This window comes from Puma concolor, chromosome A1 (assembly GCF_028749965.1).
Source record: "Puma concolor isolate L17-30 chromosome A1, mPumCon1.1.hap2, whole genome shotgun sequence".
NCBI lineage: Eukaryota > Metazoa > Chordata > Mammalia > Carnivora > Felidae > Puma > Puma concolor.
In genome coordinates, this window is record NC_141667.1 from 102,223,294 (window position 1) to 102,241,265 (window position 17,972).

The following is a 17,972-nucleotide window of genomic DNA, read 5'->3' on the forward strand; positions in this document are numbered from 1 at the left end:
AACTTCTCCACCGGCCTCCTCATCGTTAATCCCACATCTCTCCCGGTTGTGAGGCTATGCAGGTCCCCAGAAACACAGACATCCACTCAGTCTGCCAGGCACAAAAACATACGAAGATTATTCCCCAAGCTGGAACGAGGTTAAATGAGCACAAAGATCTAATAATCCTACAGAACAGCAACCTGCCTTCAAGCAGTTCTCACCATACCAGAGTAACGCTCCAAAGAATTAATGACATAGTGTATCTCCCCACTTTAAGTAATTTAGAAGTTTATAAAAAAAATTATTCGGGGTGGTGGGGGGCGCTTGGGTGGCTCAGTCAGTTAAGCATCCGACTTCGGCTCAGGTCATAATCTCACAGTTTGTGAGTTGGAGCCCCGCATCGGGCTCTGTGCTGACAGCTCAGAGCCTGGAGCCTGCTTTGGATTCTGTGTCTCCCTGTCTCTCTGCCCCTGTCCAGCTCGCTCTGTCTGTGTGTCTGTCACTCTCAAAAATAAACATTAAAAACATTTTTTTTTAATTATTTGGAAGTAATTTCAAACTTCCAGACAAGTTAGAAAAATAGCACAAAGAACACCATTATATTATCGTTACCCAGATTTACCTACTGTTAACATTTTACTCCATTTTCTGTATGTTCCTGAGCTTGCTTTTACATGCACGTGCTTGTGTTCTCTCTCAGGTAAAGTTTTTCCTCCTGAACGATTTAATGGTAAGTTGCATTTATCATGGTCCCTTGCCCCAAAGAAGAAATTAAGTTTTAAAACTCAAACAGAAAAGTGGAATGTTGTACAACAGTTGTTTTTTTTTTTTTAATTTAACGTTTATTTATTTTTGAGACAGAGAGAGACAGAGCATGAACAGGGGAGGGTCAGAGAGAGGGAGGCACAGAATCTGAAACAGGCCCCAGGCTCTGAGCCGTCAGCACAGAGCCCGACGCGGGGCTCGAACTCACGGACCGCGAGATCATGACCTGAGCCGAAGTCGGCCGCTTAACCGACTGAGCCACCCAGGCGCCCCTGTACAACAGTTTTTAAGTCCCCAGTACGAGATTTTCAAGGATGGTAGCAGAGCCGTAAGGGGACTTTGTTAAGGTTGAGGCTTTCTACCACCCCTGGATGCCTAACCAATGTTAATCCTGGGGGTGGCCTTGACCCCAGCCAAAGAGAAAGGGGACACACACACACACACACACACACACACACACACACACACACAGAAATATCACCCCTCTATTTTATTTTAGAAGGAAAAAGGTCCTTGAGGCAAACCAGCTATGTTGACAAGTGCCAGCCTCCATTTTCCTCAGCAAAAATTCGCCCAGGGTGATTCCGTAGGTCATCCTGTTCTAGAGAATACAGAATTCTGCTCCCTAACAATGCTACAGGGACAGTCCACTTTCAGAAACATCCCTTCTGCCTTCAAGCTCATGAAAATGTTCCCTTGTCCTTGAATTAAAAACATAACCACATAACTCCCCACATAAGGTAAGGGGCAGAATGCAGGACTACCTTTCCTGCTCTGGTAAACCTCAGAAAACAACAGGGCCGGGGATGGTGCAGTAAATACTCAGGATACCTCACTGCACCCTAACGCGAACTTGTCCCTTGATTTCCAAGGACTGTACGATAAGAATGAGTTGCAAGGGGGAATAAGTGGTATAAACTGACTGCGTTATTAATCATGCTACAAAGAAATGACTTTTCCTCCGACAGTAAAGCGTTTTGTACTCTTGGTAGTTACTAATAAACTTTTTAATGTAGGACTATATCCCCTGGAGATACACAGGCTTTCTTGTTTAAATCGCTTCCTTAAAATCCCTTTCTTAGAACGACTATAAAATCAACAGTATAGGGGCGCCTGGGTGGCGCAGTCGGTTAAGCGTCCGACTTCAGCCAGGTCACGATCTCGCGGTCCGGGAGTTCGAGCCCCGCGTCACGCTCTGGGCTGATGGCTCAGAGCCTGGAGCCTGTTTCCGATTCTGTGTCTCCCTCTCTCTCTGCCCCTCCCCGTTCATGCTCTGTCTCTCTCTGTCCCAAAAATAAATAAACGTTGAAAAAAAATTTAAAAAAAAAATAAAATAAAATAAAATCAAGAGTATAAAATGGAACACTTTTCTTAGGTGAAGAATTAAAAACAAACACAAACAAAAAAACCACCCACTTGAAAACAAACACCAAAGAAGCAGAAACTGGATACTGAATATGTACACAGTTCTTTAAATCAACAGTACTCTCCATTATCAACGTAACTCCAAGGTAACTCCAAGGTAACTCCGATAAAGTGAGTCTGAAACAGTTACCTTGTACTAAACTCCCCCCACGCACTTTTTTTTTAAAAAGAGAAGTGCACGTGCATAATTCAGCACAAAGGCAGAGTCAAAGTGAAAGGAACCTAAGAACCAGCAGGTTTACCTCAGAAGCCTATCTGCAAAGTATTTTGAGAGTTAGAGTTTTATAAAGACACGTATAAACTTGCAGTTCATCAGACAACAGTCTGGCAAAGCAATGAGGAAAAGAGAGGTAAGAATACGAAAACCCCTGGCGTGGCTCTGAGGGAAATAAAAGATTCCGGGATCTACCTTGCTTGGACGCCCTCCGCCGAATCTTCATTTTGGGGAAGGAAGGCCATGAGTAGTTAAAGGGGGAGTCCGAGTCCGAATCCATCTTTTTGTTTTGCTTAAATCAACAGATTCAACAGGAGAGACTCAGGAAGAACTGTGGGCGTCCCCCGCCAGGAGGCGAGTCTACCGTGTGATGTCAAAGGAAGGAATGGGGCTGGGTGAAAAGCTCCCGAACACGGGGAGGGAGAGGCAATAAACGTTTTGCTTCCTTCAGGCGTCCAGGCATGTAGACTGAGAAGGAGGCTGTAAATATTAAAGCCAAACGAAGGAAGTGAAAAAGGAGAGAGAGGCAGCTAAGGGTTGTATTGGTACATCACAGTCCAGTTATTCAAAAGGTCACTGGGAGCAAATGAATCATTAACTCCCCTCTTCTTGTGGCTGGAAATGGAAATTAAGAAGAAAGGTAACTGAATTCAAAGAGAGCGGCCTGTGCTTCAAGAAAAGCCTCCAAATGCACTTGTTTTGTTCTGGAGCTGGAGTATCGTTTACAGAAAAGCCACCTTGCACAGTGATGTAAAGGTTGAGGTTTACAAGTGTGGACAGCCAGAGAGCTCAGTACACAGGCAAATAAAAGCCATCACACTCAAGGCGAGGTGTTTTCCAGAGCAATCTGTTCTTTCATAGCATTGACAGTGTCGGCAGATTTTCAGATTCGAGGGCCGAAGCAACTCTGATAATTCATTTAACAATCTAGTCTCCCTACACTTTTAATGCTACAGCAGCTGGAAGCTTTTACTGTTACAGAAAATTCTACTCATTAAATACATGCAAAGTCCTCTACTAGTGTTCAGCACAATTGGGGCATTCTTCAGCTGTCACTAAGTTTGGCTTCAATCTTAAGGATTAGGGTACCTTTAGAGCTTGGCTCTAACCCTACAGTCCCTCTCAACAGAGCTAGTGACTAAGTTACCACAAACCAAGAGTTCCTACAGGTTCCGCTTAACGAGCCTCTGGTAATTAGCATTCAGTACAAGCCCATCACCACCTCCACCTAAACCGAACACTACGCAAAGTCACTTCCCGGCTCTCCACAAGCACACCGATACATGGGACCCACAGAAGTTCAAGCAAAGCAGCCAAGAGCTGTGGCAGAAAAAAAAAAAAAACACACGCCAAGTCTCAGAGGGGAGCCTCTTCTAAGCATTTATTTTGTATTACTGATAGCAGGAAATGGTGTGTTTTCTTTTGTGATGTCATCTGCCACCCAAATAAACTAAGACTGTGGAAACGATATGAAGGCCTGCATGACTCTGCAGATCTGAAGCATAGCAATAGGTGTCGTAATTAATATTCCTTTTCACCACAATTAATTCCCAAATTGTTGACTTGATCATGCCACGCTGTCAGAAAGAGATGTGTAATCTGTTCCATAATAGCTAATCCTGTCTGATTGGGTGGGGAGTAGGTGAGAGGGCCAGATGGAACTGGATCAAGGGGAGAAACCACTTAATTTCCAATTCAAATCAAATTAGAATTACATGAATCGTGGTTGTGTTTTTATATGGTTTGCTACATAAATACCACATACAAATATAACAAAATGCAACTAGGAGACAGTTGTAAGCATTACAACGGAGTCAAAATAAACATTAATACATGTTTTACTTCGTGGCCTTTTATTTGAAAAATACTTCTCTTAATTAGCTAGGTGCAATTCTAAGAATAAATTATTCTCAAGCCTTGTACCAGGTAAGAGAGTTTTAGTCCACATGGATCTTGAGCAAGAAAATAAAATCTTGAAGGTGAGTGTTTCTATTCATTCTCTAAGTTTTAAACCTTAGAAACGTGCCAGGGACACTGTGGGCATATGATGAATGAATGATGTACACTTACTTAACCTGTGGATAGAGAAGCTTTACATGTCATTCTGTAGTATGTTTAATATCCTGATTGAAAATATGTATTTAAATTTTTTTTTTAATCAGCTGTAGGTGATACACAATGTTATATTAGTTTCAGGTGTAGAAGACTGAATGAACACTCTTGTTATGCTCAGTAGGTCTACTATCTGTAGCTACCATACAAGGCTATTATAGTACCATTGACCATATTCCCTACGCCACAGAAAATAGATAGCTTCACAAGACTTCCTGTAGCTTTATGTTAAGTGTTTTAAAGTATCGTTGTGTTTTACTCATCACAATAGTATCTTTATTTGACAAAATAAAACAACAGTACTGGTGAGTGGACAAAGCCCACTGTTCTCCAAGGTTCCGGGCAATACTTCGGATGTACATAGATCCTTGGATGCCTCAGAGAGGTCTGTAGACCAAAGAAAGGGAACGTCCACCTGTTCAGACAATCATCAAACTGAAATGAAAGTGTTGGACCAGGAAATAATATTATCTTTCTCATTTGCCATGCGTGGTTAAGTTTTAGAGCCACTTAACCAGGATCAATCCCGGGTCAACAAACTACTAGAGCTGCTCCCTTCTTGACCATTGGTGACAGATAAGAAGAAAGTCAGGACAATCCCAAGAGAAATAGGATAAAGTCTTTGTAAAACACATTTCTAGTAGCTGAGATGCCAAGTAGAACCATCTTAATCTAGTTTTCCCCAAAGCACAGTCCTTGGTGACCAATTACTTATCACTTGATTATTGATATGAAAATTATTCTGACAATAAAATAGAACTACCCAAAAAAATACACGTGAGAAGCCTAACAATATTTTCTATTCTTATTTGATGCACCAATATTTTTAAAGAATGAAATTACTGCCACTGACCAGCTATATAACATTGAGTTAACACATAAAATGAAAGAGAAAATATTGTTTGCTTCCCTCTATTTTTAGGCCAGTTCATTTTCTTGCTCACCAAAGAACTTCTCCCAAATGTGGGTCATTTATCATGTGTCCTGGAGTACTCAACTTTGTCCCCTGTTATACCAATATGACTGCATTTAAATCAATTCAAGACGTTATTTAGATCTCGTTCACATTCAATGGCTTAAATTCTTTGCTTTCTCTGGCTGATTCCAACTGCAGGTGGAGGAATTCAATGGTAGGTCCCCCAAGGGCCACTTTCTCACCCGCTATCATACAACTATTATGATGCCAGGGTGTGAATGATTTCATCAGCCTTACTGTGCCTCCTGTAATTAGAAAGTCCTTTGTTTAGAAAATTACCTCCACTGGGTGACAAACATGTAGGGCAGATGCTGCTGAAGTTTTGGCTCTCTGCAAGACCCACAGAGAAGGGAAGCTTCCCTTCATTCTCCTCGTGTCATGACGGCATGCCACCTACCTTTCAATCTTGGTAAAACTAATCTTCCTCAGAGGGTATTTATATTTTGTTTATTTTTGGGACAGAGAGAGACAGAGCATGAACGGGGGAGGGGCAGAGAGAGAGGGAGACACAGAATCCGAAACAGGATCCAGGCCCTGGGCGGTCAGCACAGAGCCCGACGCGGGGCTCGAACTCACGGACCACGAGATCATGACCTGAGCCAAAGTGGGATGCTTAACCGACTGAGCCACCCAGGCGCCCTGTGTCATACTCATATTCTTAAGCAGTCAGAAGCTGAAAAGAAAAACCATGGGTTTGGGGAGCCATTATGTATCTAGGCTTAGACAGTGGCTCTGTCACTTATTTAGCAACCCTAACCAAGTTACTTTCCGACCCTCACTTGTTTCATACAAAAGGAGGTCATAACGTCCATACTACAAAGAGTTGTGAGAATCAAATGGGGCAATAGTAAAGAACTTAAGTTTTCATTACGTTCTCTTAAATATTAAATAAAGCTTCCCTTTCGCTGTATTTCTCTTCTACATTCTAGACACTGAAGTATTCTTATGTTATCTCCGGAGTGATAGCTTTTTCTAAACTGAGACCTGCCAGTGTACCTGGCTAGCTCAGCCAGCAGAGCATTTAGACTCTTAAGGTGAGACACGCTAATGTGCAAAGAAGTTCCCAGACAATCACACCAAGACTGAAAGAAAAGGAAGATTTTTTTTTTCCTATTATGCTCCATTGTCTAACAACCAGAGACCACAGTTTCTAACACTGCTAGACAGCATTCTGGGGGAAGTCATTAAAAAACACAAAGAACTGGAGGCAAAAACCCCTAATGTCAGGACAAGCCTACCCTGGCGCACTTCAGCCAGAAGAGGCAATGTAATGGAGCCTGGGATGGTCAGAATCTTCCTCAAAATCCTTTAGAAGGCACCGTGTCATCTGTTGGCGTTCAACACAAGCAGTTCTTTGTTGGAGAACATTGTGACTCTGGTTATGCACCAAGTGAAATGCTTGGCTCTTACTGGGAGGCCATACTATACAGAAAATAAGGATCTTTAAAAGCACAGCTCCTATCCATGGGCTCAAGATGTGCTCTGAGAAGGACAGTGGGCACAGGACATTCACATCGGCAGTGTCACACTCAGGGACATGGCATCATGAGTGGAGCCAGCCAGACATTTGAATTACAATTTTTCTCTCTACTTCTGTATTGTGTATAAACAGAGCCCATAAAATTGATTTCCTATAAAAGAGACATCAACTGGGAGCATGGGACAAACACTGTTACCATAAATTAGAATTCGGGGCGCCTGGATGGCGCAGTCGGTTAAGCGTCCGACTTCAGCCAGGTCACGATCTCGCGGTCCGTGAGTTCGAGCCCCGCGTCAGGCTCTGGGCTGATGGCTCGGAGCCTGGAGCCTGTTTCCGATTCTGTGTCTCCCTCTCTCTCTGCCCCTCCCCCGTTCATGCTCTGTCTCTCTCTGTCCCAAAAATAAATAAACGTTGAAAAAAAAAATTTAAAAAAAAAAAAAAAAAAAAAAATTAGAATTCTAGGATGCCACCATTTCCTAAAGCCATCTTATTTTATACATAAGAGTACTTTTTATTTCTTACCTACCTTAATTACCTTGACTTATTTGAGTAAAAAACCTGCATGCCCTTTCAAAAGCTTTTTTATCACCGTACTAAGGGGAAAAACTGGGTATACCCTAGAAATCCATCAGGATGACATTACTTGTATTATGACAATATCCACATATAGTGTAAGAAGAAAATATCCAGAACATTTAGGACAGGAAAGCACATTTCTACATGAAGCAACATATTCAAGAATTATCATGTCAGGGGCACCTGGGTGGCTCAGTCGGTTAGTGTCTGATTCTTGGCTTTGGCTCAGGTCATGATCTCAGAGTCGTTGAGATCAAGTCCAGGTTGGGCTCTGTGATGACAGCATGGAGGCTGCTTAGAATTCTCTGTCTCCCTCCTCCCCCACTCACATACTCTCTCTCAAAATAAATACAGGTTTTTTTTAACAAATAATCCAGTGAAGAAATGGGCAGAAGACACGAATAGACACTTTTCCAAAGACAACCAGATGGCCAACAGACACATGAAAAGATGCTGAATGTCACTCCATTAGGGAAATACAAATCAAAACCACACTCAGATACCACCTCACACCGGTTAGAGTGGCTAAAATGAACAAATCAGGAGACTACAGATGCTGGAGAGGATGCAGAGAAACGGGAACCCTCTTGCACTGGTGGTGGGAATGAAAACTGGTGCAGCCACTCTGGAAAACAGTGTGGAGGTTCCTCAAAAAATTAAAAATATATCTACCCTATGACCCAGCAATAGCACTGCTAGGAATTTACCCAAGAGATACAGGAGTGCTGATGCCTAGGGGCACTTGTACCCCAATGTTTACAGCTGCACTCTCAACAATAGCCAAATTATGGAAAGAGCCCAAATGTCCATCAACTGATGGATAAAGGAGATGTGGTTTCTATTTACAACAGAATAGTACTTGGTAACGACAAAGAATGAAATCTGGCCATTTGCAGCAATGTGGATGGAACTGGAGGGTATTATGCTAAATGGAATAAGTCAGACAGAGAAAAACAGCATATGTTTTCACTCATATGTGGATCCTGAGAAACTTAACCGAAGTCCATGGGCGAGGGGAAGGGGGAAAAAAAGTTATAGAGAGGGAAGGAGGCAAACCATAGGAGACTCTTAAATGTAGAGAACAAATGGGTGGGGGGCAGGGAGGGGAAAGTGAGTGATGGGCAATGAGGAGGGCACGTGCTGGGGTGAGCACTGGGTGTTTTATGGAAGCCAATTTGACAAATTATATTTAAATAAATAAATAGGGTTTTTTTTAATTTTTTTTACTATTATTTTAATTTTATTTTTTAATTTACATCCAAATGAGTTAGCATATAGTACAACAATGATTTCAGGAGTAGATTCCATAGTGTCCTTTACCCATTTAGCCCATCCCCCCCACACCCCTTCCAGTTACCCTCTGTTTGTTCTACATATTTATGAGTCTCTTCTGTTTTGTCCCCCCTCCCTGTTTTTATATTATTTTTGCGTCCCTTCCCTTATGTTCATCTGTTTTGTCTCTTCAAGTCCTCATATGAGTGAAGTCATATGATGTTTGTCTTTCTCTAATTTCACTTAGCATAATACCCTCCAGTTCCATCCACATAGTTGCAAATGACAAGATTTCATTCTTTTTGGTAGCCAAGCAATAGTCCATTGTATACATATACCACATCTTCTTTATCCATTCATCCATTGATGGACATTTGGGCTCTTTCCATACTTTGGCTATTGTTGATAGTGCTGCTATCAACATGGGGGTGCATGTTCCCTTTGAAACAGCACTTGTTGGGATGAGCACTGGGTGTTTTATAGAAGCCAATTTAACAATAAATTATATTTAAATGAATACATACATACATACATACATTTTTTTTAAAAAAAAGAATTATATTGTCAATGCTTCCCCTAGCAGTTAATAAGGCTAAAATGATCAATTTCTATCCAGATGATACTCTTAAGGAAAAAAAAAAAAAAAAAAAAAGACTCTTGGTGGATCTATTTTTGTTTTAGACCTTGAAATCCTTGGCATAACCTAAAAGGAAAAAAGTATAAGCACTTGGTTTTTCTGAACAATGAATTATGAGGAATTTTGACTCTATTATGGAGAGGCAGCTGTGGACACTGGATGTGAGAGGTCCTAGGGGTGGGAAAAGCAAGGATATGAGCCACGAGGCTGGACAGAGCAAGGGTGGACAGACAGTCAAGTTTCTTGTCATAGCCTCAGGACAAAGGAATCCTTCATGATAGAAAGAGCCACGACACTTAGGGAGAGCGACATGTACATTTTAGGTTTTTTCTGATAATTTTCCAATTCCAATTTTCCCAAATCTTCCCAAAAAAGTTTCTTATGTGCCACAAACTTATTTACAAACCTACTTTTTAAAGCCAATTTTAACATTCAAAGTTCAACTTATTCTTCTATGGACTTTTATATGATTATTTGCATGTCCAAAAGTTAACTAGGAGATATAAAATGGGCAAAAGACTTAAACAATCAGTTCTAATGTAAACTTAAATCTATCCATGCCATAGTTCTAAAGCTAAAATTCCCACAAAACAGAATGGAGAATCCTAGTTTTAAATAAAGGGTGGCTCATCTTACATATGCTAACTAGAGTATTGTTACTTCTAGGCCCTGTCAACTGGAAGAGTAAGGAGACACCTACATGCGTGCCCTAACGTATGCATACACATTTATCTACAAGTATTTCTATGAGCAACTATGCGTGTCCATGTTAACTAATCATGAGTACATACTGATGTGTCCAACTCTAATTCATTAGCACAAAGATCGTTCTAGCCTCCTCACCTTGGTTATCTACCAACTCCCACTCCAACATAACAATCTTATCTATAATCCATTTGCTTAAGTGTTCATTTCCAGGGTACTTGTACAGTGGTATAATTGTTAACCTGTATCCCCGGGACCAACAATTCCATCACCCAGAGGACAATGTTTACATACCGCTTCCTTTCATCTTACAGACTCTACTCATTTTCAAAGTTATTGAGGTCTGAACTCTCCGCATCCCCTACAGTAAGGCATTTCATACATTTTTAGTACAGTTAAATGGTTTTGTCACATTCTGTCTCCATCACAGGATCCTCCAACTTAATTTTTTTATTTGCCCATATTAAAGTTCACTCTGTATGCCATTAAGCTCTCTGAGTTTTAACAAATTCAGTGTCATGTATCCACCATCAGAGTATCTTAAAGAGTATGTTCACTCCCCTAAAACAACAACAACAAAACCCCACAATGACAGAAATATGTACAAAGGACAAAGAAGCCAACTGGAAGAGTTCCTCCATTGCCAGAGTGAGACCACTTCTGAACAATAAAGCAGGACTAGATTATTACCTCAAGTATCCAATAAATATCCAAAAATCTATACTGACATAAATGATTGAATAAATAGGTAAGGAAGGGTATAAGCCCCCCAAGCAGGAGAATTCCAAATTATTTATTAGCACACAAGGATGTATACAGATGACACGCCACCCCTTAAGTATGGGCTGAACATCATGACTTCCTTCCAAAGAGTATAGTGTGCAAAGAGTAGTGGGCAAGAATCATTTTACAGTGAATAAAGCTGACAAAACCCACCTCTGCCAGATAATCAAGGTCGTCATTAACAGTGAAAGTAATGATAGCATACACCAATGAGGTGATGACAATGGCATTTTGCCTCTGTGGTATTCCTCCCCAAACCCATAACCCCAATTTTAATAATGGGAAAAAATTTTAGAAAAATAACAACTGAGGGAAATTATACCTAACACTTGACCAGTACTCCTAAAACTGTCAAGATTATTAGAAACCAGGAAAGTCTGAGAAATTCTCACAGCCAAGAGGAGCCTAAGGAAACATGGTAACTAAATACAATATGGCATCCTGGATAGGATCCTGGGACACAGAAAGGAAATCAGATAAAAACTAAAGCAATCTAAACAAAGTATGGACTTTTGTCAATAATAATGCATCAATCAATTTTAAAAAGGTGTACCATGGGGCGCCTGGGTGGCGCAGTCGGTTAAGCGTCCGACTTCAGCCAGGTCACGATCTCGCGGTCCATCAGTTCGAGCCCCGTGTCAGGCTCTGGGCTGATGGCTCGGAGCCTGGAGCCTGTTTCCGATTCTGTGTCTCCCTCTCTCTCTGCCCCTCCCCCGTTCATGCTCTGTCTCTCTCTGTCCCAAAAATAAATAAAAAACGTTGAAAAAAAAATTAAAAAAAAAAAAAAAGGTGTACCATAATACATGATGTTAATGGGGAAGAGGGGCGTGTGGGAACTCTCTGTACTATCTTTACAATTTTTCTGTAAATCTGAAGCTAGTCTAAAAAATAAAGCTTAAAACATTTTTAAAGGATGAGGTAAAGTACAGAATCTATGTTCATTAAACGTTTGTGGAATTCATGCTAAAATACTGAATCACTTACTTAATGAGATACGGAGAAGTCAAGTCATGCTTAAAACTCCACTTTCTTTTAAGTTATTATGTGAAGTTACCAACAGAGCTAATTAAACCTTAAAGATAATATCCTGAAACTAATTTTAATTTTTCATAAACAAATAGTGTCTCTTTGGAATTAAGAGTTTCCCAAGAGGTAACTCTAGGGAGAAGCTCTCATGTGCAACTGAGGGTACCTCAGTGAGCCTACCTCAATCGGATCACAGAAATCTTATCCGCAGACAGATCTCAAGAGCATGGATGAAACCCAGCTAGCTTACTCACAGTTTTCTTCTCAAGTTCTATGTATCAAAAAAAAAAAATCACAGAGTGAAGTTAAAGTTGTTTAAAATATTATAAAGACATAGATTTACTACTGGGTCTCCTATTCAATTTGTGGTTGTACCACTTCTCTGTATTTTGGCTGTATACATTCTTCCACAGGATCTCATACTGTGAAGAATAAATTCTGTTGGCTTTCTTGCTCATGTTGGAAGAAAGGGGCCATGTTTCATAAAAGGGTCCTCTCAATTAGCCACTCTGAAAGTTAAAGCAGTGTGTCCCAGTAAATTGTTAGCTTTCATGCCAGCAATACGAGCTCTTACTTAATTGCCCTGAAGTCCCTTCCAAGGGATTAGCCACTGGTACTCAATTAAAACCAAGCCTCAACTCACATAAGCACACGTACTCTGCTGTCAGGCCCAGAGCCCAGTGTTTCTTCTGTGAGAGCAATTTTTACATTTGACGTCTGTATACGCTATACTCGAATATTTCAACACAAGAGAAAGAAATCTATGGGGGGAATTTTAACTCTTCTTATTAAAATGTTAAGTGTATTTCCAGAATATATTTCCCAGTTTTCATTTGTTTTCATGTTTTATAAATTAGTTTTACTTTAATATTTTATTTTTGCCTGAATTCTATATCTAATCATTTGACTTAAACCATCAAAATAGAATCTTTAGGGATGGAGCCTATGGAATTTACTTATTCACTTAGTTTATTCGGAGTTGAGAATCTTATTTTAGAGAATGAAAATTTACAATTCATACGTAAATGGGAAAAAGATGGTCTTTTCAATAAAGGGTGTCAGGAAAACTGGACAGCCACATGGAAAAGAATGAAAGTCGACCACTTTATTACATCATTTGAATTTAAAAATAAATTCAAAATGGATTAGGGACCTAAATGTGAGACCTGAAACCATACAAATCCTTGAAGAGAGCACAGGCAGTAATTTCTCCGACATCAGCCAAAGCAACATTTCTCTAGGTATGTCTCCTGAGGCAAGGGAAACAAAAACAAAAATAAACCATTGGGACTACATCAAAATAAAAAGTTTCTGCAGCATAAAGGAAACCTTTAACAAAACTAAAAGACAGCCTACAAATGGGAGAAAATATTTGGAAATGACATATCCAATAAAGGGCTAGTATCCAGACTATATAAAAAAACAGATACAACTCAGTACCCAAAAAACAAATAGCCCAATTTAAAAAAAAAAAAAAAAAAAAAAAAAAGAATGGGCAGAAGACATGAACAGACATTTCTCCAAAGAAGACCCAGATAGCCAACAGACACATGAAAAGATGTTCAATATCACTCATCATCACGGAAATGCATATCTAAACCACAATGAGATACCACCTTACACCTATGAGATTGGGTAAAATGAAAAACACAGCAAACAACGTGTTGGCCTTGTTCACTGTTGGTGGGAATGCAACCTTGTACAGCCACTCTGGAAAAGTATGGCAGTTCCTCAAGAAATTTAAAATGATCCAGTAATCACACTATTGAGTACCCAAAAAATACAAAAACGCTACTTCAAAGGGATATATGTATTTCTAGTTTTATTGCAACATTATTTACAATAGCCAAAGTACGGAAACAGCACAAGTGTCCATCAACTGATGAATGGATAAAGAAGATGGGGGGAGGGTGGGTGGGTAGAGGGTGCATAAAATAAAAAATTATTCAGCCATAAGAAAATCTTGCCACTTGCAACAACACAGAGCTAAAGAGTATAATACTAAGCAAAATAAGTCAGAGAAAGACAAATACCTTGTGATCTCACTTACACGTGGAATTTAAGAAATAAAACAAGCAAAGGAAAAAAGAGAGTGAGAGACAAACCAATAAACGGATTCAACTACAGAGAAAAAACTGATCATTACCAGAGGGTAGGTTGGGGGGGGCGGGGGCGGGGCTAGGAGATGGGGATTAAAGAATATACCCATCATGACGAAAAAATAAAATGAAAGACAGCAACGACAAAAAGGACATTTAGAATTCAGAGAAAAAACTGCCATTTTTTCCCCTCCCTCAGTTACATTTCAGAAATTAAATTTGTTTGCAAAAAGAAAGAAAAAGGTAGTTCCGTTAGTACTATAGGTACTAATGCCAAACATCAGGCATCCTTGTAAAGCCCTTATCACATGAGCTAAACACAATTCCCTTCATCCTCATCTGTGCACCTCAAAGTCCAATAAATGACTCTGAAAGCAAGTCACAATCACAGGATTCCTTCTTAATATTTTAAAGTGATTAATCTTTAAATATTAACCATCTCATTTAGGTTCAAGTGACTGGGAAATTTTCTCAATAATTTTTTTTTCCCAAAGGTTTTACATTCCCCAGAGATCGATGAGGATATTGATGGTGATAATCATTGGGAGTCTGCAAACCCAGTACAAATTGGCTTCCATTAATTGCTTTTGCTATCTATTCCAATAAAAGTAGAACCACCATTTCCGCAACTCCAAAAATAGGGAAAACCCAGGAAGTCAGGGGTGATTCAAGGAAAGCAGAGCTCCCCTGAGGACATATGTCATGGTTCCCAACCTCCAGCCACAATTGAGAATCACCTGGGTAACGTGTAGAACTCTTTAAGTGCAGGCTACAGTCCAGACCAAGTAAGTCAGATTCCTATGGGGATGGACACAGGTTTCAGTATAAAGCTCCAAGGTAATCCCAATGTGTAGGCTGAGTTTAGAACCGCAGGGTAACAGAGTACCTATGCAACTCTTCATCTTCATTCACTTTTATTTTCCCTTTTTTATATTTATGAGCTAATCGGCAGAGCATGAGGCTCATAATAGATTTGGGACTTTCAGTTTAACAGTTTTTGTTTTTTAATCCAAAGAAAAGCAGCATGACACTCTACACCTCCAGTAAGGTTTTAGTGTGTACATGCTTCCTAGATTATAGTATAGATTAACCTAAAACTCCCCAAATTCTTTAATTTATGGAATACATTTCTGCCAATAAATATTCCTATCGTCTAATTTAAAGAACAATGCTTTATTCACATTCCACGAGGAGAATGTGTCCAAACAGTGAAGGCACAAAGAGAACAGGCAGAACACTCATGGTAAAACACCCAAATTGAGCTTATTACATACACTCAGCCGAATTCTAGTAAGTCAGTAAATTCTTCTACCAAAAACAGTGTTTAAAACCTCAACAAGCACAGTTAAAAAAAAAAAAAAAAAATCACTGAAATCAACAGGACTACAATGAGTCTGTTTTTACAAATAACTATGCATCCCCAATGGTCTTCCTGGGATATTTGTCCATCTAAAGCCCCAGCCCCTTTGTTTCAAAAATCAAATCACTGATAAGCTTTGGCTTGTGGTAAAGAAATGACACACCCCTCCCATCCCCGGCCTAAAAAAAGGAATCCACAGAAGCTTCTGTAGCTTGGGGCATAGAGAGAGATCTGCCAAAAACTTCAAAACTTCTTTTTCAGAAGGTTACAAGCTCTGCTAAGCTCCCTTCTCCCTGACACTTTTTAAATATTCCTTCATGTTTCATTTAACATTCTTCAGATCTCAACATAGATACACATTTATTATTAAATAACAGCCAAGAGACAGCCAGCTTCCACTGACATGGGTGCTAGATCTTAAGATTCTGCGCCATTTGGAACCATCTCAAAACTATTTTCACAAACAACTTAAAAGTGCTGTTTTATATGCTTTTATAACTTAGCAACCTTAATTGCATTTCTAAACTTTTAGTTAACATAAGAAACCAAAGACTAACCTGATTAGCCCTACTTATTTGGTGGTTTATGCCAAACTAACATGAATGACTATATGGCCTCCATGCATCTTACCACTGAAATCCACGGACCTGGACCTCTCCCAAATAGAGCCACAAATGAGGATCCTGTAAGAAGTTTGTATTACACCAAACATTTTGTTCTAGAGGGGCTGATCCTTTGGATCTTCCAATCATTTCCTTCCAGGTTCCCCTCGCTCACATTTTTTCCTAAGCTTCCTGTGTAAGGCCTTTGTTTCTCCTTTTGAGTATTTTCTGTAGTCATGAAAGTCTGTGCTGTCTAGGTTAGGCAATCTGCAACACTGCACTTCCTACTGTTTGTTTCTGTCTATTTCTGCTTCCTTGTCTTCACAATTGGTCTGGATGGGTTTTTTGGGGGGAGGGGGGATGGGTAATCGGGTCGGGTTTCTTTCTACACCAGCTTTGGTTCATGTGTCTCCCTGATATCCACCCCTCCCAGTCCCAACACCTACTAACTAAAAGGTTTTCTTTTTCTCATGTTACATATAAGTAACAACAGCAAAAGCAATGAAGTGATACAAGAATTATTCAAGACTAATTGGGATTCGAGCCTCAGCATAAAATGAAAATCAGGTCACTCTATAAAATCAAACCACATATATTATTAAAAAAAGCCTTTTTCTTCTCACTGATAAGTACTTGTTGGCATCATCTAAGATACTTTCCCTGTCATTTTAGAAAAGTAACCCATTTTTGTGTAGGAAAAAAAAGTACAGAATCATTTTCAGCTACCTACTAAAATAGAGCTTACTTATGGCATATAATGTTAAATGAATAAACCAGGACACAGAATTCTGTGATTTACATGATCCCAACTATGTAAAAAAAAATGGATGTGTAATAAAAATACTGGTAGGAATACACCAAAGTTGAAGGGCACCTGCTCTGGGGTGGGAGAATTCCAGGGGCGTTTTTCTCTTTTCCTACTTTTTATAAGCTTTCAAATTGTTCTACTGTGAGCATTTACGACTTCCATAATTTAGAAAGATTATTTTATCCACAAGTCTACTTGGCACGACAGTCTATTTCCAGTCTTCTCTGGCACTTCAGGAAGCCCACTCTCTGCCAGCCAGCCAAACCTGGAACGGCTTTGCTTCTTGCCCAGAGATTCAAGGTCCTGGGACTGTCAAGCAAGGCCGATGATGCCAGCCAATTCCATCTCGAGCTCCCCTCCATCTCTACCTCCCTAGAACCAGGTCCCATAAGGAAAGCTAAAACATGCTCACCTGGTTCTTATTTTAACAAGTCTAGTTCGCCTACCCATTTTTTCCATCTAAATAGTCATATAATATGTGACTATTACAGCTTGAGCTGTAATTTTTAAACAATCTTTGCTCAATGAAGGACATGGCTGATAAATTATTGCAGAAAAATCCACATCCGTGCGAGTGTCACCGAATCTGGTGTGACACACACAATTTCACTCACACTCTTGAGTATCCCTTGCTAGGCTAGCAGGAGTGTTCTCTTCCAGGACCTTCTGTAATTCACCTGAGATACCGGCACTCTTGTTTCACAGTCTTCAAGCACAAGATTTCCACTGGAAATCTTAATTTCTAACCAGGCAGTTGTATTTTTTCAAATTCAACCTTTTAAAAGTAGAGTTTGCACGACAGCAACGGGTCATGCCACGTGCAACCTGGCTGGCGCAGCGATGCTTTATGCATTTTTGTGTGCAGGTGGAGCTCCAGGAGGGTGGCTGAGGCTCACCATCCCCCCACGTCCCCCCACATCCCCACCGCTGTCCACTTCCGTTCTCCTCAGCACAGGGCTTGCTGCAACCCACCGCCCAGCTTCTATTTCTTAATCACATTCAGTCCTGTATACTTGAGCCAAATGGACCCTTTCTTCCTTCTTCATTTCTCCATTGGCCCATTTCATCTATGTTCTCTCAATCCATTTCATCCAAATGCTCTGCCCGCTCTCTCCATTCTACCTGCCCTCAATGTGAAGGAAATACACGT

General features: G+C 40.2%; 1 protein-coding gene and 1 long non-coding RNA gene across 3 annotated transcripts in view; one reads left to right on the top strand and one right to left on the bottom strand.

Moving 5' to 3' along the window:
- Positions 1 to 17,972, bottom strand: part of ARHGEF28 (Rho guanine nucleotide exchange factor 28) — a 311,363-nt gene that overhangs the window by 120,824 nt on the left and 172,567 nt on the right. Inside the window, exon 1 of one of the 2 annotated variants that reach the window (XM_025924359.2) lies at positions 2,582 to 2,877. The exons of the other annotated variant lie outside the window; for it this stretch is intronic. Coding sequence (XP_025780144.2) covers positions 2,582 to 2,666 — 85 coding nt within the window. The 5' untranslated portion in view covers positions 2,667 to 2,877. Of the gene's footprint in view, positions 1 to 2,581; positions 2,878 to 17,972 lie in introns of those variants that run through there. 2 annotated transcript variants of the gene reach the window in all.
- LOC147584332 (uncharacterized) lies at positions 2,356 to 4,227 on the top strand. The gene is made up of 2 exons (XR_015248523.1): positions 2,356 to 2,522; positions 2,692 to 4,227. It is a non-coding gene; the product is annotated as an uncharacterized LOC147584332 (long non-coding RNA).